This window comes from Triticum urartu, chromosome 1A (genome assembly GCF_056163025.1).
Source record: "Triticum urartu cultivar PI428250 chromosome 1A, HENAU_Tu73, whole genome shotgun sequence".
Classification (NCBI taxonomy): domain Eukaryota; kingdom Viridiplantae; phylum Streptophyta; class Magnoliopsida; order Poales; family Poaceae; genus Triticum; species Triticum urartu.
The window spans coordinates 183,122,876-183,150,140 of record NC_141873.1 but is presented as its reverse complement, the minus strand read 5'-3'; the positions used below and the strand labels follow the sequence as shown (position 1 = coordinate 183,150,140).

General features: G+C 46.0%; 1 protein-coding gene across 1 annotated transcript; it reads right to left on the bottom strand.

The window, feature by feature from the left end:
* Positions 1-4,819: 4,819 nt before the first annotated feature.
* LOC125535164 (serine/threonine-protein phosphatase 7 long form homolog) lies at positions 4,820-19,402 on the bottom strand. Its single transcript, XM_087529570.1, has 9 exons — positions 19,107-19,402; positions 7,502-7,571; positions 6,791-7,411; positions 6,453-6,704; positions 6,153-6,373; positions 5,758-6,073; positions 5,577-5,678; positions 5,337-5,501; positions 4,820-5,253 (listed from the first exon to the last, which is right to left on the bottom strand). Exons 2-9 carry the CDS (start codon positions 7,568-7,570, stop codon positions 4,972-4,974), a joined length of 2,028 nt encoding a protein of 675 aa, XP_087385696.1. The 5' UTR covers position 7,571; positions 19,107-19,402; the 3' UTR covers positions 4,820-4,971.
* Positions 19,403-27,265: the final 7,863 nt, after the last annotated feature.

The following is a 27,265-nucleotide window of genomic DNA, read 5'->3' as shown; positions in this document are numbered from 1 at the left end:
AGGGTTAGGGTTGTTGTTTGATATATATGTATTAGGGTTCGTATTCCGTGTTAGTCCTTAAATTAGTACTCATGGAAGCAATGTTACGTTGTGTTGTTTGAATGCTTATAGGGATGGGAAGAACATGTGTGTTTGTTCATCATGGGGACAAATACGCCTTCTTGAAAGGCAATATTGAACCGGATCCGGATGAGGTAGATATGTTGTTTGATAGTAGTCCTAGCTATGCGGAGCTCTTGCAACAAGTGAGGAAAGATTTGAGTTGGATGGACCCTAGTGATATCGTTGAGTTGGAGGGAAGGCATAATGTAGGTTTTGGAATGCACATCCGTTGGAAGACAATGCGTATCAACTCAGAGCAACGTTGGGTTGCATACAAGGAAACGGTGGCCGATTCACTTGACAAGGCTCTTGAGTTATTTGCAACGAAGAAGGTTGATTCAAATTTGCATTTGGACTTGAACCGGAAACCCTCCCCTTTGGTTGCTAGTAGCCCCCCACCCTTGAAGCGAGATGAAATTGTTGAACCTCTTTTGACCCAAGAAGTGAGGCCAACATTGAGCCCGTTTACAAACAACCAAGATGAAGCTTTGCAAGAGGACAATGAAGAGTATGCAGACGATGACAATGAAGTTGATCTCCATGACAACAATGTGGGTGATCTTGACAAATATCATTTGCAAGAGACAATGGACCATTCCATCCCTTTTTCCCGTGCATATGCATCGGATTCGGATGACGAAGGTCCCGATGAACAAGTTGATGAGGAGGGGTTCACGGTGAAGGAGGCCGAAGCTTTCGAGAAGGTATTCGGTCGGGATCACAAGACACCATTGTTCAAGGATGTTAGTCTCGCGGATGAAGCCGTTGTGGATGGTGGCAAATCTATATCTCTTGGGGTTAGGCCAAGCTCTCACTATGATTTGGGAGACAACAAGAACCGGATTGGTAAAGGGTGTAAGTTCGAAACCTTCTTGGAATTGAAGATGTGGCTCGACAACTACTCGGTTACGCATTATCGTCCACACAAGGTGGTGCATTCGGACGTCAATGTGCGCTACACGGTTGCATGTGCATGTGAAGATGAAATATGTCCGTGGATTGTGCGTGCAAGACCATGGAAAGGAGGTCCCGCTTGGCACGTAGTGAGTTGTGTGCCACCTCACATGTGCCGAGGCAAAAGGGTGGATGGCAAGATTGTGTCCCAAGACCACAGACAACTCACGTCTGAGTTCATCGCTTACAGGCTCTCCAACTCAATATCCACACTTCCAACAATGAGCGTCCAACATGTCATTGACCTTGTGAAAGCCATCTTTCATTACAAGGTGAAGTACGGCAAGGCATGGAAGGCGAAGCAAGCCGCATTTAAGATGTTGTATGGTACTTGGGAGGAAGCATACAACCGAATCCCTAGGTTGTTGTTAGCCATGGCCGCCACAAACCCGGGCATGGTTCATGTTGTCGAGCCTCATGGGCACCAAACAACGGTTTATGAAGGAAAGAAAGTCTGAGTATTTGGCCGTGCATTTTGGGCGTTCGAGCAATGCGTGAGGGCTTTCGAACACTGTAGGCCGGTCATCTCCATTGATGGCACGTTCTTGACCGGACAATACAAGGGCACCTTGTTGGTTGCGATAGCAAGTGATGCCAATAACCGGGTGTTGCCATTGGCATTTGCTTTGGTTGAGGCGGAGAACAATGACAACTGGGAGTGGTTTATGCGTCTTTTGAGGACGAAGGTGTTACCCGCTCAAAGGAAAATTTGTGTCATATCGGATCGGCATGCAGGAATTCTTAACACAGTGGAGATTGACATTCCCGGGCATGCTCCGTTGCACCATCGATGGTGCATGAGGCACTTTTGTTCGAACTTCTATAGGGCATGTGGCCTTAAGGAGTTGGCCGATGATCTTCAAGATTGTTGTCTTGCTTTCTCTGAGAAGCGGTTCGCCACTTTGTTGAACAAATTGCTCGCACACAAAAAACTTGATCACGGGGGTCAAGACTTTATGAATAGGCACATTCCCCACCGGAACAAGTGGGCACGTGCTTTTGATGAAGATGGCCAAAGATACGGTCAAATGACAAGCAATATGGCCGAATGCTTCAATAGGGTGCTCAAAGGTGCACGTGGATTACCTGTGACGGCAATAGTTCAATACACATTTGACAAGATGAATGCGTACTTTCTAAAGTACTCAATGGAAACTTATGCACAGATAGCGGGTGAGAACCCGCGCAAGTACAAGTACAAGTTTCCACCCAAGGTTGATGAATGGTTAGAATTTCAATCACGAAAGGCTGACTCAGAAGAAGCTATATTATATGACAACGAAGAGTGGAAGTATGAAGTGAAAGAGCCAGGAGGAACCACAAACGATGGCCGGCAACATGGAGGTCGGGCTTTCAAGGTGTCGTTAACACAATGTGATTGCTCTTGCGGGAGGCCATTGTTGCTTCATCTCCCATGCTCACATTTGTATACCGCCGGTCGCGTTAGAAATGTGGACATCAATCACCCACGCACCGTGAGGGAGTTGGAGTTCTCAATCATGACGGTCAAGAAAACATGGGCTCCCCGCTTTCACCCATACTTTGACCAATCACAATGGCCGGAGTACCATGGAGTTCAACTATGACCGGATCCGGAGTTGAAGGTTGTTAAATGTGGTAGACGTAAAACAAAGCGTTTTAGAGGCGACATGGATGGATGGGGCCATGGTGGCCGCCGCGAAGCGGGAAACGATCAATTCCAAGAGCCTCGTGAGAGCTCCCGTTGTGGGGAATGCAAAGGTCATGGCCACAACAAAAGAAAATGTACGAAACCAAGGAAAAGGTCCAAGAAAAATGATGCAAGCACTAGCCAACAAGGAGCTACACAAGGGAGCCAACCAAGTGGTAGCCAACAAGTGCCAAGCCAACCAAGAGGTAGCCAACAAGTGCGAAGGCAACAACGTGGTAGCCAACAAGTGCCAAGGCAACCAAGTGGGAGCCAACCTAGTGGTAGCCAACAAGTGCCAAGGCAACCAAGTGGGAGCCAACCTAGTGGTAGCCAACAAGTGCCTAGCCAACCAAGTGGTAGCCAACAAGTGCCAAGCCAACCAAGTGTTAGTCAAAGAGGATCTAGGCAACAAAGAGGTCGGTAACTAGGACTTACAAGAGGCCGTGGTGGTGGTAGTCTAGGCCGTGGTGGTGGTAGAGCTCGTGGTGGTGGTGTTGGCCGTGGTGATGGTCTTGGCCTTGGTGATGGACTTGGCCGTGGTGATGGACAAGGGCAAGGTCGTTATAGAGGAATGTTTGGATACATCGATGGACCATTTCCGTATGTTGCTCACTAACTATAATGTTTCAAATGTTCTTGTTTTCCATATGTTATTTTTTTTCATATGTTCCATTTGTTTGTATTGTCTTTACTAACCATTATGTTTCACTCATTGTAGGTATGGCGGCTTCCCAACCCAACAAACCAACAATGAAGGAGGATGGCGAAGATGAGATGGCGGGATGGTGGGAGAAGGCTGCGAAGAAGCTTAGAGAGGAGGATGCAGCCAAGCTAAAGAAGAAAAAGGAAGAGGAGCTTGAGGAGAAGAGGAAGGAAGAAGAGAGAGCGTCAAATGCGATGCGCGCTAGGGAGCAAGCATTGGTGAGGAAATGTGAGGAGGCACAGAAGAAGCGTCAAAAGGATTTTGAAGAAGGAACCATGAAGCTTTGGGCAATTGCAGCTGAAAAAAAAGAGAGGGAGGAAAAGATATTCATGGAGAGGGTGGTTAAGGAGGCCCACCTCATAAGGAAAAGGGAGGAGGAAGAGGAAGAAGAGAAGAAGAAGAAGAAGAAGGGAAAGGGGCCTTGCTCTACGCAATAGAGCTATGTCATGAACTACTATCTCTCCTCTTCGATTTGGTTGTGAACTACTATGTGTCATGAACTACTATCTCTCCTCTTCGATTTGGTTGTGAACTACTATGTGTCATGAACTACTATCTCTCCTCTTCGATTTGGTTGTGATCTACTATGTGTCATGAAGTACTATGTATTATGAATTAGTATGTGTCGTGAACTACTATGTGTCACAGTTCTTTGCTTGCTATGTGTCGTGAGCTACTATCTCTCCTCATCGGAATATGTGTGCGTGTGCCAAAAATTTGCTAAGTACAGGTGCAACGCCTAGCTATTGGGCGTTGCACTGTACAGTGTGGCGCCTCAGCACTAGGCGTCACACTGTATAGTGCAGCGCCTAGATCTGAGGCGTTGCACGCATGGACTGAGCTAAACAGAGAGCAAACTTTCTGTTTGTAAGCTACAGCCACTGCAGCGCCTAGCACAGAGGCGCCACACTGTACAGGTGCAACGCCTAGCTATTGGGCGTTGCACTGTACAGTGTGGTGCCTCAGCACTAGGCGTCACACTGTATAGTGCAGCGCCTAGATCTGAGGCGTTGCACGCATGGACTGAGCTAAACAGAGAGCAAACTTTCTGTTTGTAAGCTACAGCCACTGCAGCGCCTAGCACCGAGGCGCCACACTGTACAGTGCAACGCCCAGTAGCTAGGCGTTGCACTGTAGAGTGTGGCGCCTCGGTGCTAGGCGCTACAGTGGCTGTAGCTTGCAACCAGAATCATTATCAGGTAGAGATGAGGAAGGGAGAGGGGGACTTGGTGCACCCAGAGGGTGATTGTCATGGTTCAGAGTTCAATGTGGTTGAGCAGGGAGTTGAGGTCACCCTCGAGGATCCAGACCAGTTCAAACATGTCGAGACTACCAATGTGAATGATCAAGATGAGGGCTTTAATGGTGAAGCTAATGAAGATCAAGTTCAACATTATTAAGACAACAAGTGCAACATAGAGGACCAAGTTTAACATTGCTAAGACGTCAACTCCAAGTTCAACATAACTAAGACATACAAAGAGGATCAAGTTCAACATAGAGCTACCACAAATAAAGGACTATGGCTGGTTCCTAAGAAGAGCTAGTTCCTTGAGCGCTTTTTGGCTGCTCCCCCCCTCTTGCTGGCTAACTTCTTGACCTTCCTAGGAAGAGGAACACGCTCCCGCTCCGGCTCCGGTTCCTCCACGTCATCGACATTGTCATCCAAATAGTCATCCAAAGCCGCCATCCGCGAGGTGCCGATCGTCCTTTTGCCTCTTTCAGTGAAGTCTTCAGGTGTGTACTTGTTGATTCCCTTTCTAGGCTTTAGTATGTATGCAGACCTAACCTGGTACGCCCCCAAGGTCATATCATCATCAGCAACCTATGCATCAACAAAAGATATGGAAAGACCGTGTGTGAGGTTAGCAATGCATCAACAATTGGATATATATGCTCATGCCATACCTCTTGGGTGACCACACCCACATCCTCATCCTCCAAATGATCACCATGGCTCTGGCCCGAAGCGGGATCTGATGGTGTCGCCGACCTAGACCGTTCTGGTGATACATACTCGGGGTCACGACAACCAAAAAGGTTTGATAGCCGCCTTAACTTTTGGCCCTGGCACTGCAACATGTACAAGTGAATGAGACATCGAACGTAGCAACACATGTTAAGTGCTAGTTTGAAGGAGATGTGAACCTTGATGAATGCTCGAAGTGCACCTTCTCCATCGCTTTTGCCAGCCGGGGTTGTTTCAAGAATAGTCTCGGTCTCATCAGCTGCTTTCTTGATCTGGGCACGCTATGAACAGAAATGGTATTAACGTGTTAGGCAAGCGAAGATGTGAATAGTGTGAATGAAAAGCAAAGAGGGAAAATACCACAAAGTTCATCATTGGAGCTGAAGGGATCACTGAGTTGCCTTTCCTGACTAATGCGTTGTACTGGTGTTGGGCTACCTCATCAAAAACAGTGGGTTCTTCCAAAATCTCCTCAGCATACGCCGGCTTGCATACCTCCACACGGGTACTTGCAAGAAACCATGTGAGATAGTTGTTGAACGCTACAGGGCAGTGCTCACGAAGCTGGACTCCTTTTCCAGCCCTAGCTTGCTCCACACTAAGCGCAAACTGTACGACATACTTTCTGTGATGCTTGGCCCAATCCTTAATCTTCCGCTGCCTTTTCCTATCGAACCTGCAAGTTAGAAACATAATATTAGTAGCATTGAAACCGCCGAGAAGCTGCTAAGTACTCAAGGTTAATTATATCTTACACGTGTAGCAACTTGTCCGTGTCCTCCCACTCCGGCGGATGTGCCTGGAACAAACCAAACTGACGGCGCACTCGATGTGGGAGGTGAAGCTCAACCGCCCAGTTGCATATGAGTGGGCACCGCATACGCCAGAGACCCCTATCCCTAGTGCACATCGGATTCAGCCTGAACTCTAAAGGGTCACCAAAACTATCTCCTGTTCCATACGGCTCCCATATCACCTGCAAAATGGGATAGAATGCAAAATTGATATCGAGTTGCAATAGAAGCATCATAATCACTTATGCCATGTCAATTCACCTGCTCAGGCGTGATCGCGTCAAGCTCACTCTGGTACAACTTGTACATGACCGAGGGATCATCTGTCATCTCATTTATCACATCCCACTTGTAAGCCCAAGTGGGTAGCCGTAGTAGGTCGCCTTTGTCGTCCCAATCATCGTACTTCACCTTCTTCGGACGTCCAACCGGCAAACGCTCCCAGCTCCATATGGAAAGTGCGAGCAAACAACCACCAATACCTCCAGATGACCTACAACAGGCTTCGTCCAACTGCACATAAAAGAGAACATGGTTCCATTAAGAGCAAGATCGCATTCATAATGTAGCAATGAAGTGAAAAAGAAACAACTTCATACCTGTCTATACAAGTAAGCCAGTGTCGCCGAACCCCAACTCCATTTGCTATCGAAGACGGTCAACGCCTTCAGCCACATCCATGGAGCATTCTTGCCTGTGCCATCAGCAAACATAGTCCTGGATATCACATACCACATGTAGACACGAGCATATATCTTGACCGTGTCCTCATCAGCTTCCGGTGGGCAAGTACCAAAGTGCTCAGTAATCCACGTGAAAGTAGCACCGGCTGCGACTCTTTCCTTCTTCTTGTTTTCTGCTGCTGGTTCCGGAGGCTCCGGAGGAACCATACTGATAAGGGCATGCATCTGCGCGCGCCACCCATCGGAGTCGGTGCTCATACATAGAGGATTCCCATCGATAGGAAAACCGGTGATCATAGCAATATCCTGGAGCGTCACTGTCATCTCCCCGGTCCGTAGATGGAAACTATGTGTCTCCGGCCGCCAATGATCAATAAGCGCGGTGAGTGCTGGAGCATTGTTGGGTGGCGTCGACCGTCTGACCATATGAATGAAAGGGAGAAGTCCTGTCTCCCTTACATACGGTGTATATCGCTCATCATAGCGCATCCACCCAAGGGTGACCCCGTGAGAACGAAGCTTCAAAGGTGCAAGCGCCTACAAACAAACAATTCATAACATTACATATGGGGCATTTGTGTTTGAAATAAATACGAAATTCATAAAACAGGCCACTTTCATTATTACCCGCTGCTCCACCGCCATAGCGTACGACCGGTATTGTTTGTCCCAGTGATCATCGAGAAGCCAAACCATCCTAACAATTTTGAAAGAAAGCTTTCTTGTCAACACGATTATCTTTTCAATACAAATAAACTAAAGTACGCCTACTAGATGCAAAATACAAAGCATATGTATCCAAACCATTCTTGCCAATACAAATGTAATTTCAATAAACTAAACTAAGCCTACCTCATGCAAGATTCAATACAAATATCTTTTCCATATAAATAAAATGTCAACCTATGTATCCAAACTATATAAATAACATGTCAACCTATGTATCCAAACCACATTCTAGTCTAACAAGGGTTCCCCAAATCTAATACATGCAAGATTCAAACAAAAATTCCCTAAATCTAATACACACAAGATTCAAACAAGGGTTCCTCAAATCTCCGAAATAGCATACATTCTATGGATAGAAAGAAGGGGATCGGAGAAAAGTACCTTCTAGGATGGATTGGTGAAGGAATCCACGTGCCAAATCGTCAGATTTGAAGATTTTTTAAGAGGGGATTGAGAGGGGGAGAGGAGGAAGCCGCCGGCCGCCTGTTCTGTAACTCCTCTGGAACGAATGGGTGGGGTGGGGGGGCAGCGGGCGGCTGGCATCTAAGTCACAGTGCAGCGCCTGCGGGGCGGGCGCTGCACATTACGGTGCAGCGCCTAGCTCTGAGGCGCTGCACTGCTGGGTGCGGGCCCAGGGGCTGCCACGGTGGACTGAGGTGCAACGCCCCCGAACTAGGCGTTGCACCGTAGGGTGTGGCGCCTGCGTGGCGGGCGCTACACAAAAGGGTCAGTGCTGTGAAATAGTTTCACGGGCAGTTCATTTTGTGAATTGATTTCGTCCACAGGTCAAAATAGTCAAAATTGCCTCCTTGCCACCACAGTCCACAGCTGTTCTGCCCCTCATGTCCCATCCACTCCCCCGATCTGGAGTAGCAGCAGTGCCACGAGCACCATGTCGTCGACCTGCTCGTCTCTTTCCGTCCTCTGGTCGCCCGAGCCAAGGCCGACGGCGAGCTGCAGGAGGTTCACGAGCCCATCGAGCAAGCGCTGGAGCGAGGACTCCCCTGCTCCCATTCCTTTTCCTCACCTCGTTCATGGTCGCTGGCGGAAAAAAATTATATAAGACCAGGTCTCACGGTTAGCAGGTGAGACTCGCTTTGATGGATGACACGTGGCATTCACAAATCCCAAAGCATCTAATCTTTCCTTCCCCCCTGATTTCAAGTAGGGATAGGGTAGATGCTTTGTAATTTGTGAATGCCACGTGTCATCTATTAGGATGGGTCTCACGTGAGATTTGGTCTCATAGAATTCTTTTCCGTCACTGGCCGCTACACGCTCTAGCTGATCTCCTCCCTTTATCTGCATGATACTTGTGCGTGGACGGGTATGTAGTAATTCTCCCCACAGATAGACTCGGGTTCAGCTTGCTGAAAAAATCCCCCCTTATTTGTTTCCTTTCCTACCAGATTCAGATCGGTTCGGCTCCTCTGCAGTACTGCTATAACTGCAGGGGTACTGTAGAAACAGGTATCCGCCGTCCATTTCAATCTCACGGCTCTCATTTTTCGGATTCAATTATGTTTTTATTAAATGGAGATTCTTTCTGCGGCAACGGCGGCGCCAGGGCCGGCAACTCCCCGACGGCGAGCGGCCAGGTCGCCGGGGCGAAGGAAGCGGGTGGCGCGGCAAGGTCGACGGCAGTTCGGGTGCGCAGCCTGGGGAGGCCGTCATGCGGCGGGAGGCCGCCGAGGCAGGAAACGGGCATCCTGGCCTGAGAAAGACGAAGGCGTCGGGTGGTGTCCGTCGAGGTCAACATCGTCGGGTGGCGCAGCCTGGGAAGGCGGGTGCGGCAGGGCTGCTCAGCTGTTTCGTCGACGACGTAGGCAGGTGAGGCCAACAGACGGCATCCTGCCACGAATCCTGGTTAGGCCAGGACATTGCCGCGGCGCATGGAAGTCCTGCCGCCGCACCATCGACCGGGGAGGTAGCAGGCTTGGCTGGAGAGACTAATCCTTGGCGGCGGAGAGTTCATCTGCTCGCTCCTCCCTACCTCTATCTCTCCACTCTCCGGCCAAGAGTTCAGTATGTGTGCGGCGAGCAGCGAGCTGGTTCGTTCTCCTTTTTTTCTTGACGGTAACGAGCTGTTTCTTATGGGCGTTGGATTGGCCAGGGACGGCTGATGTTGTTGCTACAGTACATGTGCAGTAACACTAGAACTGCAGAGGAGCCGAACCCGCTAGATCAGATCTAGCTACATGGAGGCCGTCAAGGCGTCAACATGTGTGGTGTGAACGAATCCACAACCGCTGTTTCCCCTCCCATCAGGTGTGATTCTTGTGCCTTTGCACTGAGTTTTACTCTACTGGGAGTTGACTAATTAATATGCGATGGACATATTGAGCTCATTTTTGGTTCTTGGCTGATTCACTTTTTTCTACACAAGACAATGTTAAAGCACTTAAGTGAAACATTGAAGAAATTGTTATCTGAATCAACGCACAAGCATTTAGTTGTACCCATATATGTTCTCTGAATAAAAACTTATCTGATACTCCTACTTCACAAACCATTGGTATTAAATTTCATCAACGACATTTTCAGCTAATAGTTTCAGTCTTGGTTTCAGAAATTTAACTGTGTGCCATGGCCAGGGCCTGGGTTCAGAATTTTTTAATGCAACTATGATTCCCTGGTCCTGCTACCGGACGACGAGGGGGGGAGAACGCCACACTGCGCAACGCTCGGTCAGAGAGGCTGAGACTGCATTTTCCTCTTTTGTAAGAATCCACGAGCACTGATGAACACCATTCGGCTGGCTCGGGGTACCCTTGAATCGAAAAAAAAGCATAGCTGACCAGTGTTTCAGGCTCGGAGAGCACGCGAACACAAACATGTTGCTGCTGGCCTTATTTTGAACGGCACACGGACATACATAATTTATTATTCCTTGGCTGGGCTACTACCAAACTGGAATGTTATGAACATCCATCGAACGCTACCTATACCTGTATGATGCTTAGTCCCTCCGTCCGAAAATACTTGTCATCAAAATGAATAAAAAGAGATGTATCTAGAACTAAAATACATCTAGATACATCCTCATTTATCCATTTTGATAATAAGTATTTCCGGACGGAGAGAGTATGAGTATAAAAGTGTAGGCGTAGCTAGTTACGTTGAACACACATGCAACTCAACTAGTGAGATCTCAGGTTTTTTTTTGTCGGAGTCAGATCTTAGTTGAGATAACAATAAGGCTGGATTTAACGGACGCGGTGTTCTCACTCCTAGGTGCATATGCATCCATTGTCTAAATACACATTTTGAAAAGTTGGAAATTCGGAACAAAAATCCCACAGATATATCCGAACATTCTGTGTGCATGCACAAAGTCTTGGTGAAAAACGATGTTTTTTGTGGCTTGTATAAAAAAGATAAAAAAAAATGCAAAATGAATAGTTGTAATGAAGCATCAGAAAATGTCTTTTTTACACAAGCCACAAAAAACCTCGTTTTTCACCGAAAACTTTGTGCACATAAAATGTCCGAATATATACGAGGAATTTTTGTTCGAAATTTTTCAACTTTTCAAAATGTGTATTTAGACAGTGGATACATATGCACCTAGGAGCCATTGTCAATTTCCGTGGATTTAACCCACTATACTCTACTTTTCAAACAACTATTCTAAACTGTGGAGAGAGTCGTTTTTTACTTATATAATAAGTGTTTTTAACAACTAGAAATTTTTGATGTAATAAGCTCCAAAATGAATATTCTTTTGTACGAATAATTGTATTACCAGTGTTTAGATCCTGACTCACCACTCTTAACACTAACCATTGACCATGGTTAGCTAAAGTGAAAATACCAAACCCTCCTAAAATATGACCCCAATCTTCGACGTCTAATGCACACAATTGTCTTAAGAACCGTCATGCCTACGTTCTAAACCGCCGCCGTGGCAAAAAACTTTTTGATTTTTTTGGAAGATGAAATTGAGAAACATTTTTTGGTAGATGAAAGTGAGACCTATTTTTTCTTTTGAGAAATGTTTTTATCCAAACGGACGCAGGTGGATAAAATTGGTCACCCCATTGAAGTTGCTCTTAAAAAATTAAAGTGTGAGCGAATTTTGAATTTTTTTTGAACAAAAGGTATCTAGAATTCTCAAAAATTAAAAATCGGGTACATATGTTTGGAAGGACCGTGTCAAACTTTACATGCCACGAGTTCTAAAGTTAAGGGGTACCGTAGTGCAATGTTTTTGAGAAACAAGTTACTTTTTTTTGAGACAAGAAAAACAAGTCACTAATCGCAACAGTACGACCTCATGGAAAAAGGCTACACCTAGACGTGTGAGTACGCTGCACAGAGGATGGGGATGGGTGGTTCATGGGTGAAGGATTTTTTCTTTCGAAAGGGAGGCATAAGATTTGTTTCATCTATTAAATAAGGAGAGAATAGAGTTTTGAGAATTACAACACACCCACACTTTCGGCATGACAATTACTCGTCCAGAAAAATATTCCCTAATTTCTTTGCGTCCGCGGCCATCCAAAGCTTGGCCTCATCGACGATGGCGGTGAGAAGGATGGTCGGTGGTGCACTTTTGTGGCGGAACACCCGAGCATTTCTTTCATTCCAAATGGTCCACGAGACGAGCATGGTGAGGGATGCCATCGCTTGCTGGTTAGGGTTGCGGTTGTCGGTTCTCTTGTCCCACCACTGGTAGACGGAGTCGTTCATGAGCCACTCGGATGTATCCATGTGCGCAAGACCTAACTTCTCAATAAGAGACTTCCATAGTCGAATCGTGTAGCGGCACTTGAAGAAAAGGTGGGCTCCCGATTCTTGCTCCCTATTGCAAAGCTTGCAAAGGCCACAATTTGGCCAACCTCGACGCCCCAAGCGATCGGCGGTTCAAATCCTATCTTGCAACGCCAACCAAGCAAAAAAACTTAACCTTTGGAGGTGCCCATGCCTTCCAAATCATGTGATCCAAGGGGGAGAGAGTCATGCCTAGGAATTGAGCCTTGTATGCAGTGGCCGCCATGTAGATCCAATCATTCGCATGCTTCCAAACGATGACGTCTTCAGTTTGCTCATGAAGGTGGACGTCATTAAGGAGCATCCAAAGAGTGAAGAACTCCCTAATGTGGGCGATGGAGACAACCGTGTCCATGTCATGATTGATCTTGAAGATCCAAGCGTTCCCCGCGAGGGCCTCACGGACCTTCCAATTCTTTCTTCTCGAGGCCGCAAACAAGAGTGACGCGATATCCTTGGGTTTGCGACCAAGAAGCCACGGGGAGCCCCAAAAAGATGTTTTGGCGCCATCCCCTACAGTGATAGTCGTAGAGGCATAGAAAAACTCGAGGTCCTCCTCCGTGCACGGGTTTCCAAGGCCAACCCATAATCTGCGGGGCTCAGTCCATTCATACCATAGCCATCGGAGCTGCAAAGCACGTGCAAACTTGTCGGTGTCGAGCACCCCGAGGCCACCATATTCTTTTGGTCTACAAACCACCTTCCAGTTGACCTTACATTTGGCTCCCGTTGTCTTGTCTGTAACACCCCGGATGTAATTTACCTTATTTGTATTCCAACTCTTGCCGTTTCCGGCACTAAGTTATTTTATTTCATCGTTGTCGGGTTTTTGTCTCCGAGTGTTTTGTCTTTGTCATGCGTCTCATATCATGTCATCATGTGCATTGCATTTGCATACGTGTTCGTCTCATGCATCCGAGCATTTTCCCCGTTGTCCGTTTTGCATTCCGTCGCTCCTATGTCCTCCGGTGTCCCTTTCTACCTCTTTTCATGTGTGGGCGTTAAACGTTTTCGGATTGGACCGATACTTGCCAAGCGGCCTTGGTTTACTACCGGTAGACCGCATGTCAAGTTTCGTGCCATTTGGACTTCGTTTGATACTCCAACGGTTAACCGAGGGACCGAAAAGGCCTCGTGTGTGTTGCAGCCCAACACCCCTCCAAACTGACCCAAAACCCACCTAAACCCTCTCTATCATCTAGAGCATTCGATCACAATCGCGTGGCCGTAAACCGCACCTCATTTGGAGCTTCCTAACTCCTCCTACCTATAAAACTATGTCTCCCCCGAAATTTTCGGGTCTTCCCTACCCTAAACCTAGCTCCTCTCCCTCTCGCCGCGCCGGACACGTCCGGTCCGGCCGGACGAAACCGCCGCCGCCACCCGCAGCCAACCGGGGGCCGCCACCTGTCCCACGCTGGCCCTCCTCCGCCGCCAGCCCGCGAGGCTCAGGGAGGGCCCTCGCGCGTCGCCTCCCGGGCCGAGACCCCGCGCGCCCGCGCCGCCTTCTTCCAACCCTCCGGCGTCCGGCGCTGCCATCGACCTCGCCGGCCACCGCCGACGTGCCTCGCCACCGGCAACCTCGGCGCCCGCGCCCCTTGCGCCCGAGGCCGGTCACCGCCCACGCCGTCCTCCGGTGAGCCCTCGACTCCCTCCGGCGAGCTCTCCCCAAGACCGACAAGTCCCGCTTCGGCAAGCTACAGTAACTCCGGCGAACAGTTGAACGGCGGCGAACCTCGTAATCCACGCCAGATCTAGATCTGAGCATCTCGGGGTTGACTTTTTTTGTCCTTAACCCTAAATTTTATGCATACTTTGACATGCCATAACTCTGCATCTGTAGCTCCGATTCGTGCGTGTAGCATATCAAAATGTTCGTCTCGACGAGTACATCATTTCATCTCTTTGCATAATTTTCATTTGATCTCATCTTGATGCCCGAAATGCTATTGGAAGAGGGCTATGTGAGGAATATTTCAGATCTGTTTCAGCAAATGGTCTTTTGTCATGATTAATGTGTGCATGCTATGATCCTGAGCTCTACATGTGTTTTGTTAAATATCATGCCATCTTTACAGGGGTGTATGCCCTGTATTTTTGTGATCTTCGTGGTGACTAGCACCAGCATGCAAAGTAGCTTACTCAATGATGTTGATTTCAGGGACTTAAAATTTCACTAAGTCATTGTCCTACTATAATTTTTATGCCATATGTTCATGTTGTTTCCTAGTGATCCGTGCCTCTTTTGAGGATGATCAGTAAGGATGTTTTGTTAATATTGTGGTGCTCTATCTATCCATGTCTTTGTTTGCAATTATGGAGCATCATAGCTTGAGTCAATCAAGCTCTACTTTTGCTATAAATTTTTCCTGGCAGATTGTTAACATGTTTATCGATTTTGCCGAGGGTGTTGCTATTGATCCGTGCATGCTATGTTGTTGTTCCTGCCATGTCTAACTTCTATTACATGTCTTCTTGATGAGTGCATGCTTAGTTTGCCATGCAATTCCTCGTAGTGAGTGCATCGAGCTCGTAAACATGTCTACTTGTTAATCTGTTTTGCATGCTCCAGTTTTTCACTAAGTCTGAATCTGTTTATGTTTTTGCTATGTTCACATGCTTGCAATTGTATTTTCTGATCCCTTTTGACTCAAGGTCACTAAGGGACTTTTGTTATATGCTTTGAGTAGCTTCATGCCATGCCTTACTTTGCCATGATATGCTCCTGTAGCATATAGTTATCATGCTCTAAAGATTGCTTCCTGGTGATAAATTCCTGATTTGTTATTTCACTAAGTCTGAAACCAGTAATCTTTTGCTTTTTTGCCATGCTTGTTTGAATCTGTTAATGAGTGAATTAGCCGTAGCTCAGTGTTCATCTTTTGTCAAGCATCATGAGTGGATCCTTGCCATGTATTTGTTTGCCATGTTTGAGTGCTGTAGCATATTTATCTTGATGCATTTAGATGGCTACTTGCTGTTTATTGCAGACCGGTGCCATATTTGTTTTGCTTGCCATTTCCAAACCGTGCATCCGATTCCGATAATCTTTATATCGATTTCAACCGAAATCGCCTCACCTTTCCAGTGGCACTCTTGGATTTACAAGTTGAGGCCAGGTTCAATCTTTCCTTTCCAAATCATGCATATGCATCACATACCGCATCCCGCATATCATACCATGTTTGCATCATGTTGTTTGAGCATTGCACGTGGTTGATTGTGTTCCTTGTGCTTGTTGTTCTTGCTTGGGTAGAGCTGGGAGACGAGCAAGTGAACGAGGAGCCCGTTGAGTACGCTTACGAGGATCAAGGCAACTCTAAGAACTTTGCAAGCAAGATGACCATACCCTCCAAATCACTTCTATCTTTGCTTGCTAGATGCTCGCTCTTTTGCTATGCCTATGCTACGATACCTACCACTTGCTTATCACGCCTCCCAAAATTGCCATGTCAAACCTCTAACCTACCTTGTCCTAGCAAACCGTTGTTTGGCTATGTTACCACTTTGCTCAGTCCCTCTTATAGCGTTGCTACTTGCAGGTGAGGATTGGAGATCGTTCCTTGTTGGAACTTGTTTATTGTTGGGATATCACCATATTATCTTGTTTATCTTAATGCACCTATATACTTGGTAAAGGGTGGAAGGCTCGGCCTTATGCCTGGTGTTTTGTTCCACTCTTGCCGCCCTAGTTTCCGTCATATCGGTGTTATGTTTCCAGATTTTGCGTTCCTTACACGGTTGGGTTATAATGGGAACCCCTTGACAGTTTGCCTTGAATAAAACTCCTCCAGCAATGCCCAACCTTGGTCTTACCATTTGCCACCTAGCCTCTTTTTCCCTTGGGTTTCCGGAGCCCAAGGGTCATCTTTATTTAACCCCCCGGGCCAGTGCTCCTCTGAGTGTTGGTCCACCTTGTCAGCCGCCGGTGGCCACCAGGGGCAACTCTGGGCTGGCCTACCGGAAGTTTGGACAATTTGAGTGTGCCCTGAGAACGAGATATGTGCAGCTCCTATCGGGATTTGTCGGCACATTCGGGCGGTGTTGCTGGACTTGTTTTACCATTGTCGAGGATGTCTTGTAACCGGGATGCCGAGTCTGATCGGAATGTCTTGGGAGAAGGAATATCCTTCATTGACTGTGAGAGCTTGTGATGGGCTAAGTTGGGACTCCCCTGCAGGGATTTGAACTTTCGAAAGCCGTGCCCGCGGTTATGGGCAGATGGGAATTTGTTAATGTCCGGTTGTAGATAACCTGAAACTTAACTTAATTAAAATGCACCAACCGCGTGTGTAACCGTGATGGTCTCTTCTCGGCGGAGTTCAGGAAGTGAACACAGTGTTGGAGTAATGCTTGACGTAGGTTGTTATAGGATCACTTCTTGATCATAGTTGTTCGACCGTGCTTTGCCTTCCCTTCTCGCTCTCATTTGCGTATGTTAGCCACCATATATGCTAGTCGCTTGCTACAGCTCCACATCATACCTTTACCTTACCTATAAGCTTAAATAGTCTTGATCGCGAGGGTGCGGGATTGCTGAGTCCCCGTGGCTCACAGATTACTTCCAAACCAGATGCAGGGACCGATGATACCGTTCCAGATGATATGACCGAGCTCAAGTGGGAGTTCGATAAAGACTCTCGTCGTTACTACGTGTCTTTCCCAGATGATCAGTAGTGGTGCCCAGCTGGGGCGATCGGGGACTATGTTGCATTTGGGGTTTATCTTCATTTTGGTTCTGTAGTCGGACCTTGAGTGTATTTGGATGAATGTAATGTTATTTATGTATTTGTGTGACATGGCGAGTGTAAGCCAACTATGTACCTTTCCCCTTTATTTATTTACATGGGTTGTTGTGAAGATTATCTCACTTGCGACATTGCTTTCAATGCGGTTATGCCTCTAAGTCGTGCTTCGACACGTGGGAGATATAGCCGCATCGAGGGCGTTACATTGTCCGAGCCGGACCAAAGGAAAGCTCTCTCAATTTTGTTAAGGCTATGGAGAGAGCTCTGAGGCACGATGAGGGGCGTGATGGAGAATACTGCTTGGGAGGTAATGACCGACCTAACAAGTGTCGTATGACCGATGGTAGTGATGTTTTGGCCCTCCCAAGTGACCAATTTGCCGGCCGCTTTGTCCTCAAGGTATTGGAAATCCACCTTCTTCAGTTGCTAAATGGAGAGTGGTAGTCCTAGGTATTTGACCGGAAAAGAGGCACGTGCTGCCGGCATGCTCTGAAGAATTTGCTCAAGGTCAAGGTGGTTGCAGCGAATAGGCACAACCGAGCTTTTTTGAAAGTTGGAACAAAGGCCTGTGATGTCCCCAAAGCCTCTCAGAATAGAGGCAAGATTGTCGATGTCCCGCTTGATGGGGGCCACAAAGACCGCCGCATCATCCGCATAGAGGGAGGTGCGCACCATGACACCCCGACCACGGATCTTATGAAGGAGCCCTTTTCGCGTCGCTAAGTCTAGGATCTTATGCAAGGGGTCAATTGCCAGGACGAAGAGGAGTGGAGAGATGGGCCCCCCTGCCTGAATCCACGGCCATGCTTGACAGGAGGGCCGGGTAGCCCGTTTAGCATTATCCGAGATGAAGAAGAGGATAGAAGCGCATCAATCCAAGCTCGAAATTTTGGAGGGAAGCCCAACCGTTGGAGCAGCTCAAGAATGTATCCCCACTCTGAGTCGAAAGCCAAGCAAAAATCAAAGAGTTTCCGAGATGTGGTTCTTGGCAAGTGCAGTCACGTGGAGACGATGACAGAGAGAGATTCTCAGCAGACTAGAAAAGTACAAACACTTCCTTTCCTTTGTCTCTCCTCCATCTCACCCCTTTTCCTTCTCTCTGCCTCATCCTGCGTCTCTCTCTCCTTTTTCACTTTATCGCCTAAGAACCGTCCCGGCCCCACCAGGAGCTCTCCTCATCTTCGATCTCCGCCCCCTCTCCCCACCCTATCCAGTCACTCCATCCCTCACCACGAGGTCCTCCTCCTCAAGCTCCCCTGCCCGATCTTCTAGAGGTCACCCCCTCCCTCACTACGAACTCCTCCTGAAGCTCACGCCGTCGCCAGAGCCCGAAGCTGCTACCTCGCGGAGTCAAGCTGGCCTGCCACGAGCCCCACCACGCCGACTGAGTGCCTCGTCGTCGTCAGCCGCAAGAAGATGATCTGCCCTTGGTCACCAATGGATTTCCACCACCTTACAGTGGTAGATCCACCTCCCGCCCCTCACCCCAGCCAGTGGCGGAGCTAGCATTTGATAACAGGGTGGGCCACCCCAAAATTCTTCAGTTTGCTCTTCGGCCACATCTGCAGTCCTCTGCACACGCGACTCCTTCATATTTCCTCCGTTCCAAATTACTCGTCGCAGAAATGGATGTATCTATAACTAAAATACATCTAGATACATCCATACCTGCGACAAGTAATTCGGAACGGAGGGAGTACTAGCTATCTTCCTAGCATGTCTCTCAAAAACAGAAGAGATGTTTCCGGTCCTCTTCATTTAATAATTCTGCAATAACATGGTTATGATTTCTTTAGTTCACCTATTTATGTGCTGCATCTAATCAAATTCATCTACATCTAAAGTACATAATTCATCCATGTAATATATAAACATTGCATCTCTCTTTCCATTCCCTCTCAGAGTCAGAATAACCAAGAACTTTACTGAAATCGGTCAAAGGGGATGTTTTTTGCGAGAAAAGGGGGATTTGAGGTCAGTACCTCTCTCTCCCTCTCTGTGCGCCTGAGTGGACTGAGCGCCGTGGCCCGTGGGCGACTCGCCGGCTCCGGCAAGCACTAGCAAGGTCAGGGCAGCCGGGTGACGCGCGGAGCAGGCAGGGCCAATGCCCACGTGTGTGAGGGCGGTTCCTCCTGGTGGCCAGCGAGGCGATGCCGCAACGGGAAAGCAGGAAGCAGCGGGCGAATCGGAATCTAGAGAGACAAGGGTTGTGCGCTGTAGGTGCGCTGCGTGTGCTGTGCGTTCAGCCTTCTTTCTCCTCGGCTGCTCTTTCTGCCTTGCTGGGCTTCTTTCCCCCTGGCCCGTGTATTAACAATCCTATCCTATACACAGGCCGACGCAAAATCCCAAGGTGGGCCGCGGCCCATCCTGTCCATCCTGTGGCTCCGCCACTGACCCCAGCGCCAGTCTTTGAGGATGGAATCGATGAAGTCCTCGTTGCCGTCTTCCCTGATCTCTCTCTCATCAATTTGGTCCCGTCCTGGTTGAATTAACTTGTCTGTATAAACCGAACACATTCTGGCAGTTTATGGCCACGTTTGAAGGAACCGTCCTGCATTTGGGGGAGAACCGTCAGCGTGCAATTTAAATGAGCGAAAAACGGAGCGATCATCAATAGACGGAGTTATACGATTTTTTGTTTCAACAAACGGAGTTTGTAACGGGGTGTCAGCGACACTTGGTACCGAATCGTGGATAAAACCAAACAAGCAGGAACAATACGAGGGGCTCCCGTGACACAGCCAACGTCAGATGGCAGTGTTAGGCCCAGTATGATATAGCTGGCCAAACGGGCCGTGCTAACTGGGCCGGCCCGGTAGCACGCAGGAACGGCCTGGGCTAAACGGGCCAGGCATGGCACACGGCACGCCATGGGCCGTGCATGGGCCTAGAGGCTGGGCACGTGGGCCGGCATGGCACGACCCGTTTAACTTTTTTTGAAATATATAAATAAATATGTCCTATATAAATACCTAGTACTCTAACATGTTCAATAATTTTGTAGTGCATGCGTACATTTGTAGTGCTCTAATATATTTCTTTCTATTTTTTTAATCTTTTAGTATTTCTAGAGCATAGCTTGTACTCTTTTACTTTTTTGGGACGGAAGATTTTAATGAGGCAAGCGCTAATAAAACTCTAGATTTATCCCAGATAATACTCTACATTTTTTTGCATTTTTCTACAATTTTTGGAAAAAAAATTGCTGTACAGAGGGAAAAAACGCCCCAGCCGAGGTAAATATGCACCAGGCGGCCCATCGTGCGATAACGGGCCGGCGTCCCTGGGCGTGCCGCGTGCCGGCCCAGATAGGCTGCGTGCCGTGCCTGGGATGCAAGCTCCCGCCCATGGGCCGGCACGGCACGGCCCGGCTAATAATCGTGCCGTGCCATGCACGATTGCCGCGTGCCGGGCCGTGCCAGCCCATTTGGCCAGGTATACAGTATGACCAGAACCTTACGCAAACTGTGTCAGGTGTGTGTTAGTAGTAATGCGTGAAATAATACAGCAAAGGAGAGAGAAAATAATCGGCGGAAGCAAAAGGTTCTAATCTTGAGGCACGCAGCTACGGTTCTGATAGTTCTGACTCGGGTACATTTTGATAGAGAATCTCTCTCTATATATATATATATAGGAAAATGGTTGTGTATTCCTGGGAGTACGTACTCCCGCTCCTCATATACCACATAGATAAATCTTTTATATCTCTATATTATTTTTAAAATATTTCACTAGTAATTATTAGATACCCCAAAATAAGCTTTATGAAGAAATTCATGTGAGTCACAGATGATATATACTGATGTGTTTGTACGTGAAAAAGGTATATTACAAAAAGTACGTCACAGATGATATTTTTTCAGCAAAATTCGTATTGGGGTATCTTAGAATATTAAATGAAGTATATTGAGAACAATAAAGAGGTATAATTAATGTGTATATGAGATGTATTGAGGGTGGGAGTACATACTCCCAGGAGTACAGAAGAGGAGTCCTATTTGGGCTATTCTGTTTCGCGTGACAAAATATTCGAGTGGTTGAACTGATGAATATTATATGAACTGATGAATTCGAGTGGTTAAACTCATGAATTCGAGTGGTTGAACTGATACTTTCATTTTCCGTTGACAATCGTCTTCTTTAGTTCAACTTTTTTTGCAATTTTTTTGTCGAACGGGGCGTGTAATATGTCGTTGGAAAACTTTTGACATCTACATTATAATCATATAAATTATTTTTGCAAAAAAATTATGGTTTAAGAGCACTTTTGAAAAATCTATTTTTTCAAAAACCGAAAACGTGAATCGTATTTTGGACATAATTTTCAAACAAATGGGATGGCGTTGGAAAGCTGGTGAAAATCCGCTTCTTCCATATATCTAATGTTTTTTAAAATTATATGTGATTTAAAAGTAATTTGAAAAATGGTGAAATTCTAGGCGAAACGTATTTTCGCTTGTTTTGGCAAACGGTTTGTCGGATTGACGCAAATTATACGGCGTTGGAAAGCGATGGAAAATGCGCAACTTTTTCATGTAGAATGTTTTTCTAATTCCTTACGGTTTAAACTCAAATTCAAATACGGTCAAATTTGATTTCAAACACGATTTTTTCAAAGTTTGTCGAAATGGGGCAAATAATATACCGTTGGAAAGCTATCGAAAATGCAAACTTAGTCACGCTGAACATTTTCTCAAATTCACAACCGTTTAGGAGTAATTTTGAATACGGCAAGATGAATCATGTTGTTTCCCGTCTGAAAAACAGAGTACTCGTACTGATTTATATGTGTGTTTGTACTCAGTATTTTTCATAGAATAATTTTGAGTGGTTTCGAAAAAAATTGAACGGATGTTCGTATGGGTTTGTATTGAACGTGTTCTCATAGACTAGACTTCACATGTTTTTCCGGTATGGTTTTCCTCGTAACTTCTCAACGGTTTACGGTATCGGCGTCCCAAACTTGCATGGTTTATATCGCTGAACTAAATGATATTTTTTACAAAAAGAAAATGTTGTGCGTTTATTTTCTTTTTTTGAACTCAACTTTGTTTTGCGATGATGTTGTGGACTTCTCTTATTTTACCACTTGAACTTTTACCTTTTTGAATATCTGTATTTTTTTAGCATTTTTCCAAAGCCAATGTAGGACCTCGTGTTTTTGTACTTATATGCCAATAATAATAGAACTTTTTCCATACAATTCTTTGTCCATTTGTGGACATGAACCAAAATAGGCAGGAGAGAGCACTATCGAACTGATCATTGTTTTTGACTAAACTATGTATGTGTTCTTCTTTTCTAAGAACTGATCCTGTAATACATGCTGAACGGCCACACATGTATGATATGATGAACTATAGGGCCTTAAAAGTGTAATGACAGTAAATCTATAAAGCTCCACAAGATCACATGAAACCTCTGCCAAATGAAGTATACAAAATACTGACAAAAAATCACACTTTTGCACAAAGGGCATACTTCTGAACATGCTCGACGACACCCACTGAACTTGCGCAACTGACTGGTGGGAGCAAGCATCAACTTTGAAGTATGCAAAGGCATCTTGTTTTTCCAGAAAAACAGCAGGAGCGCATCTACATAGTTATTCATCTCCATATCAATAATACTTGGCCACCAAAAATCCAACAATTTTTTTCCTGAAAACACAACACAGTTTTGGAATGCATCAGTACATGCTGGCATTTTGAGTTTTCGGAAGCAATCAAACTTGCTAATTAGTACTCGGTGTACTTACTGGGACCACACATATCCTAAAATTTTAATCATGTACTTACGGGTGCAGATCAAATTTGCCACTTGGGAAATTATGCTCTCCAAAACATACTAAATTCTCCTTTCAACCGATTTCAGTTTACATGTGCAGCATGAAAGGAAAACATAACTGACTTTGAATAGCACTCAAGCAAAAACTTTCTAGGGTGTTCAGCGGTATATTATTCAACATAATAAATTGAACATTAAACATTTACTATCACCGCACTAGAACTGAACTTCAGATAGAAAATAGAGGTAACAACATCTATGGACTGAGGAAAGAATACACAGTGAAATAACATTTACCAGTACTAGTCTTGCGAAAACAAGAGCTCGCATGCCAAGCAAGGAGTTCCTGTGTTAGGTTTGAACTGATGACCTACCTATAAGTAAACCAAGGATCTCATAATATTTTATTTTGTGCATCATGCCCGGATGTACATAATATAGTATAACACCTTAGCTTCATTTTAACAAAAGAGAAACATGAAAAGAAAACACGTTAAGTTGTTGTAGGCATTTCAGTAAACACCATGAGGGCAACAAAATAACAATAATAGAGAACATGTTTTTTCTTTCCTTATGTTCTGCAACTTCTCTGAAATAAAAACCCTCTCCATGTTCATTTTGGATCATTTTTTCCCGAACTCTCAAATTCCAGAATTACCGGATGTTCTGGGTTCTTTTATGAACTTTTTTATTATATTTTTTTGAACTTGAAACGAATATATACAATACACACATGTACTACACAAGAATGTACATCTATACTGTCCAGAACAACAAATTAACCAAAAGGAAACTAATTTACGAAGGAAACAATTCCTGAAATTTGGTTTGAGCTTGGTTTGTTGAGATTTTTGAACTCCTGCAACAGTAATACCTGAACTTGCATGACACACTCTTTATTCAGTTGAGAGCGTCTCATATTTTGTAGAATATGCTACATGTAAAGAGGAAGGGGGAAGGCCAGACCTCGTCGTTGCGTCGTTGAACGGCCTCGGCTGTCGGCAATGAACGGACTGTGGTGCAGCGGTGAACGGCCTGTCCGGGAATGGGGGATGGGGCACGGCCTGCAGAAGCAGGAGGCGGTGACCTGCAGAAGGAAGAGGCTGCGACCTGACGGCAGAAGAGAATTGAAGAAATAAATATTGGGGCCTGCTCATATATCCACAAATTCAAACACCAAAACTAAAAGAAAGTAATAGAACAGAAATAAGAGAATGTTAAATTTGACGTCTCAGTTTTAGCATCACTTTCTAAACCTTTTGTTTTTTCACTCCTATCTAATCTTCAACAAATTCTCTAGTGGACTATCATTCTTTTCAAAAGTAATCAACATGAATGATCTCTACCAGTTACCAATTTACTCAAACCATTCACACTCATATGAGCTTTCCATTCAAGATTTCCTGTCCTATCTTCTTCTAAACAATTTGAGAACTTGAACCACATTTTATTTGGAAGCTATACTGATATGCTAGCACATATACTACTTTACATCAAGTAGCTTTTGAACAAAACATAATTGAAAGTTGCAAGCATTTGAATAGGAGGAAGTCCAACTCAGCTGCAAGCATAAGGTCAACCAGAGCATCAGAATAAGTACACTCAGCTGCAAGCATAAGGTCAACCAGAGCAAACTACACTGCTGCAAATCTGGACAGTCAAGTAGTTATTTTACTTCTTATAATTTATCGAACTGAAAAGTAAAATATGGAACTAAACTGAGTGTGCGATCGCACATCAGCAGCAGCGGACCAATAGCGACACACATCAGCAGCAGCAGTACTGGTGGCAAGAGCCAACGCGCGCATCAGCAGCAGTAGCACCACGTCTAAATGCCAGAAAGCAGCATTAGTTGGGGCGACACACAGGGATTCAGCAACCGTACACCATCAAGGGTGCCGATGCTTGTGTGGCTGCAACAGCCGCATGTCAGAGAAGATCTATTAGAGAGAGAAATCCCAGCCCAAATTTATCACTGCAATCCACTTGTATTCACACACCTTTTTTCTAGTAGAAGAATTAAGCTGATGTTAGCTGGCAGAGAAGTAGGAGGAAGCAAGACAACCAATTGGAGGAACGTGCCCGTCGGTGAGAAGGCGGCCAGGAGTACGCTCACCTTCGACCATAGGGTGGAACTGACGGACACGCCATCGAGGACCTTCCCACTCATGCGAGATCGAACTGAACCAGTTTGTGATGCCAAGGCCGAATCGTCGCTCGTGTCTTGGATGAAGGCACTCACTCATTCCTGCAAAATTGAATCGTAGACACTTTAATACTAACTACAAAAAAACATGGAATCAACACTGAAGTACTAGTATGACTGGACAAGAAGCTCAAAATTGTAGCCGCACACGCACTAAACTTACACATTTTTTTACTTTTAACTTATTTTAGGTGATATATCTAACCTTACAGGATTTAAAAACGTGGAATGACTACAACAAAAAAATACAAGGGGTACGGCAAAAGTCTCATCCAGCCCCAACAAAATTCTGTAGCATCACATGTGCTATACATGTTTAGGTAAATGGAGATGCCAGCTTCATCTTTTTAGGTACTACTAGCTCCCAGCAAAATTCAGTAAAGGAAGGCAGATAGGTCTAGCTACTCTATTCTGAAGCTCATGTTCAAACATGAGAGAGGGATGGAAACGGAACAGCAGCAACAACAGTCAAGATACTGCTGCTCCTTCCTCATCCATACCCCGCTCTTGCTAATTCTGACCCTTCTCGTGTAGTCATGTTGCTCGGCCTGTTCATCACAACAAGCGAGCACCGACAGCGAGCAACGCCTTCATAGACCATGGTAGGCAGATTATGTACTTTGTGTACTTCACAACCCATGACGAGTATCTGCTTTTTCCCGTGAACTATTCTGAACTAACAGCACATCACTCTGTCTATATATCCCCGTCTCCTTGTCTGAGCTTCAGTTTAGAACATAGTTCCTCAACTTACTAATTAGTATAACATGTTCTGACGCCGGTGCGCAATGTGTACGGAGTAGCTCTATTCTTTCTGTGTGAGTGTTTAAGAGGAAAATCAACCTTGAATTGCAGGAGAGAAGAGAAGTCTATGGCCGCGGGGATACCCCTTCCGCGCCGGCATCCAGCAGGGGAGCCTCCCATGGTAGTAACACACATTGATCTTTTTTCTGTGATTATTCATGAACTGATGATAAAATCCGTAGTGAACTGTGACACCTAGTGTATGTTTTCTTTTTTGTACAGGCCATGATTGAACTAGTACTAAGTTTTTTTTTTTGACGAAAAGGCAGGGCCACTACTTTTCATTGTGTATAGAAGAAAAAAACAGTTACAAACACAAGATTAGAGAAGGAGGATTGGGGTTAGAGATACATCAGAAGTACATCAGTCTGGTTCTAGGGGGCGCTCTACAAGAGCCATTGCACGCTCACGCCCAGCGTCAACCCAGTCCTTTGCTTCGACCTGAATCTTCAGAAACAGTTGTGTGGGGTGACAAGAAATATTTCTGAATGTTCTATCATTTCTTTCTTTCCAGAAGTTCCACCAAACCAGGGCCAAAATTGATCTCCAAGATTTCGCTCTTTCCTTTCCCATGGAAGCATTTGTTCGCTGCCACCAGCTAACTAGGGAATCGTCATGTACTGCCGCCATAGCCGGGGTCATGTTCAGCTTGCAGAGTGTCAGGTGCCAAACTTCCTTCGCAAAAGAGCAAGAAGTAAGCAGGTGGGCAACAGTTTCAGGCTCTTGTAGACATAGCAGACACAACGGATTATGGGGCCACCCTCGCTTAGCAAGGTTATCCGCCGTTAGACATCGATCTTGAGCAGCCAGCCAGACGAAGAACTGACATTTGGGAGGGGCATCCGAGCTCCAGGCCAGCTTCGCGTAAGGTGGCCTAATGTTGGCAGTAAGAGTGGCAGTGTACGCCGAGCTGGAGGAAAGCTGACCATCGTTTGTCCATCTCCAAGTTAGTGAATCATCTTGAGCCTGAGTGAGTTGGATCGACCGCAACTCATTCCAAAGGTTCATGAATTGCGCGATGGCCTCTTGAGTTAAGTTTCCCTTGAAGTGCCTCTTCCACTTTCCATCAGCAAGAGCACACCTAACGGATATTGCTTTGATCATGCATTGGTTGTAAAGATCCGGGAACCTCCTGGAAAAGCTCTCTCTTTGATGCCAAGGGTCGGTCCAGAATTTTGTGTTGGAGCCGTTTCCAATGTTAATCTGCACCGACGCCTCAAAGAGGGATCTAACTGAGGTGTTGATTGGTAAAGGCAAGCCGTGCCATGGTCGACTAGGTTCCATCCATGATAGCCAAAGCCATCTACATCTCAATGCCTCACTTTTTGGGTTAGACAGGGGATA

Coding starts and splice junctions, on each gene's coding strand:
- LOC125535164 (XM_087529570.1), bottom strand. CDS start 7,570: ATGGTTTGGCTTCTCGATGATCACTGGGACAAACAATACCGGTCGTAC. Junction 6,374..6,452: donor ACGCGATCACGCCTGAGCAG/GTGAATTGACAT, acceptor CCCATTTTGCAG/GTGATATGGGAGCCGTATGG. Junction 5,502..5,576: donor CACTTCGAGCATTCATCAAG/GTTCACATCTCC, acceptor TACATGTTGCAG/TGCCAGGGCCAAAAGTTAAG.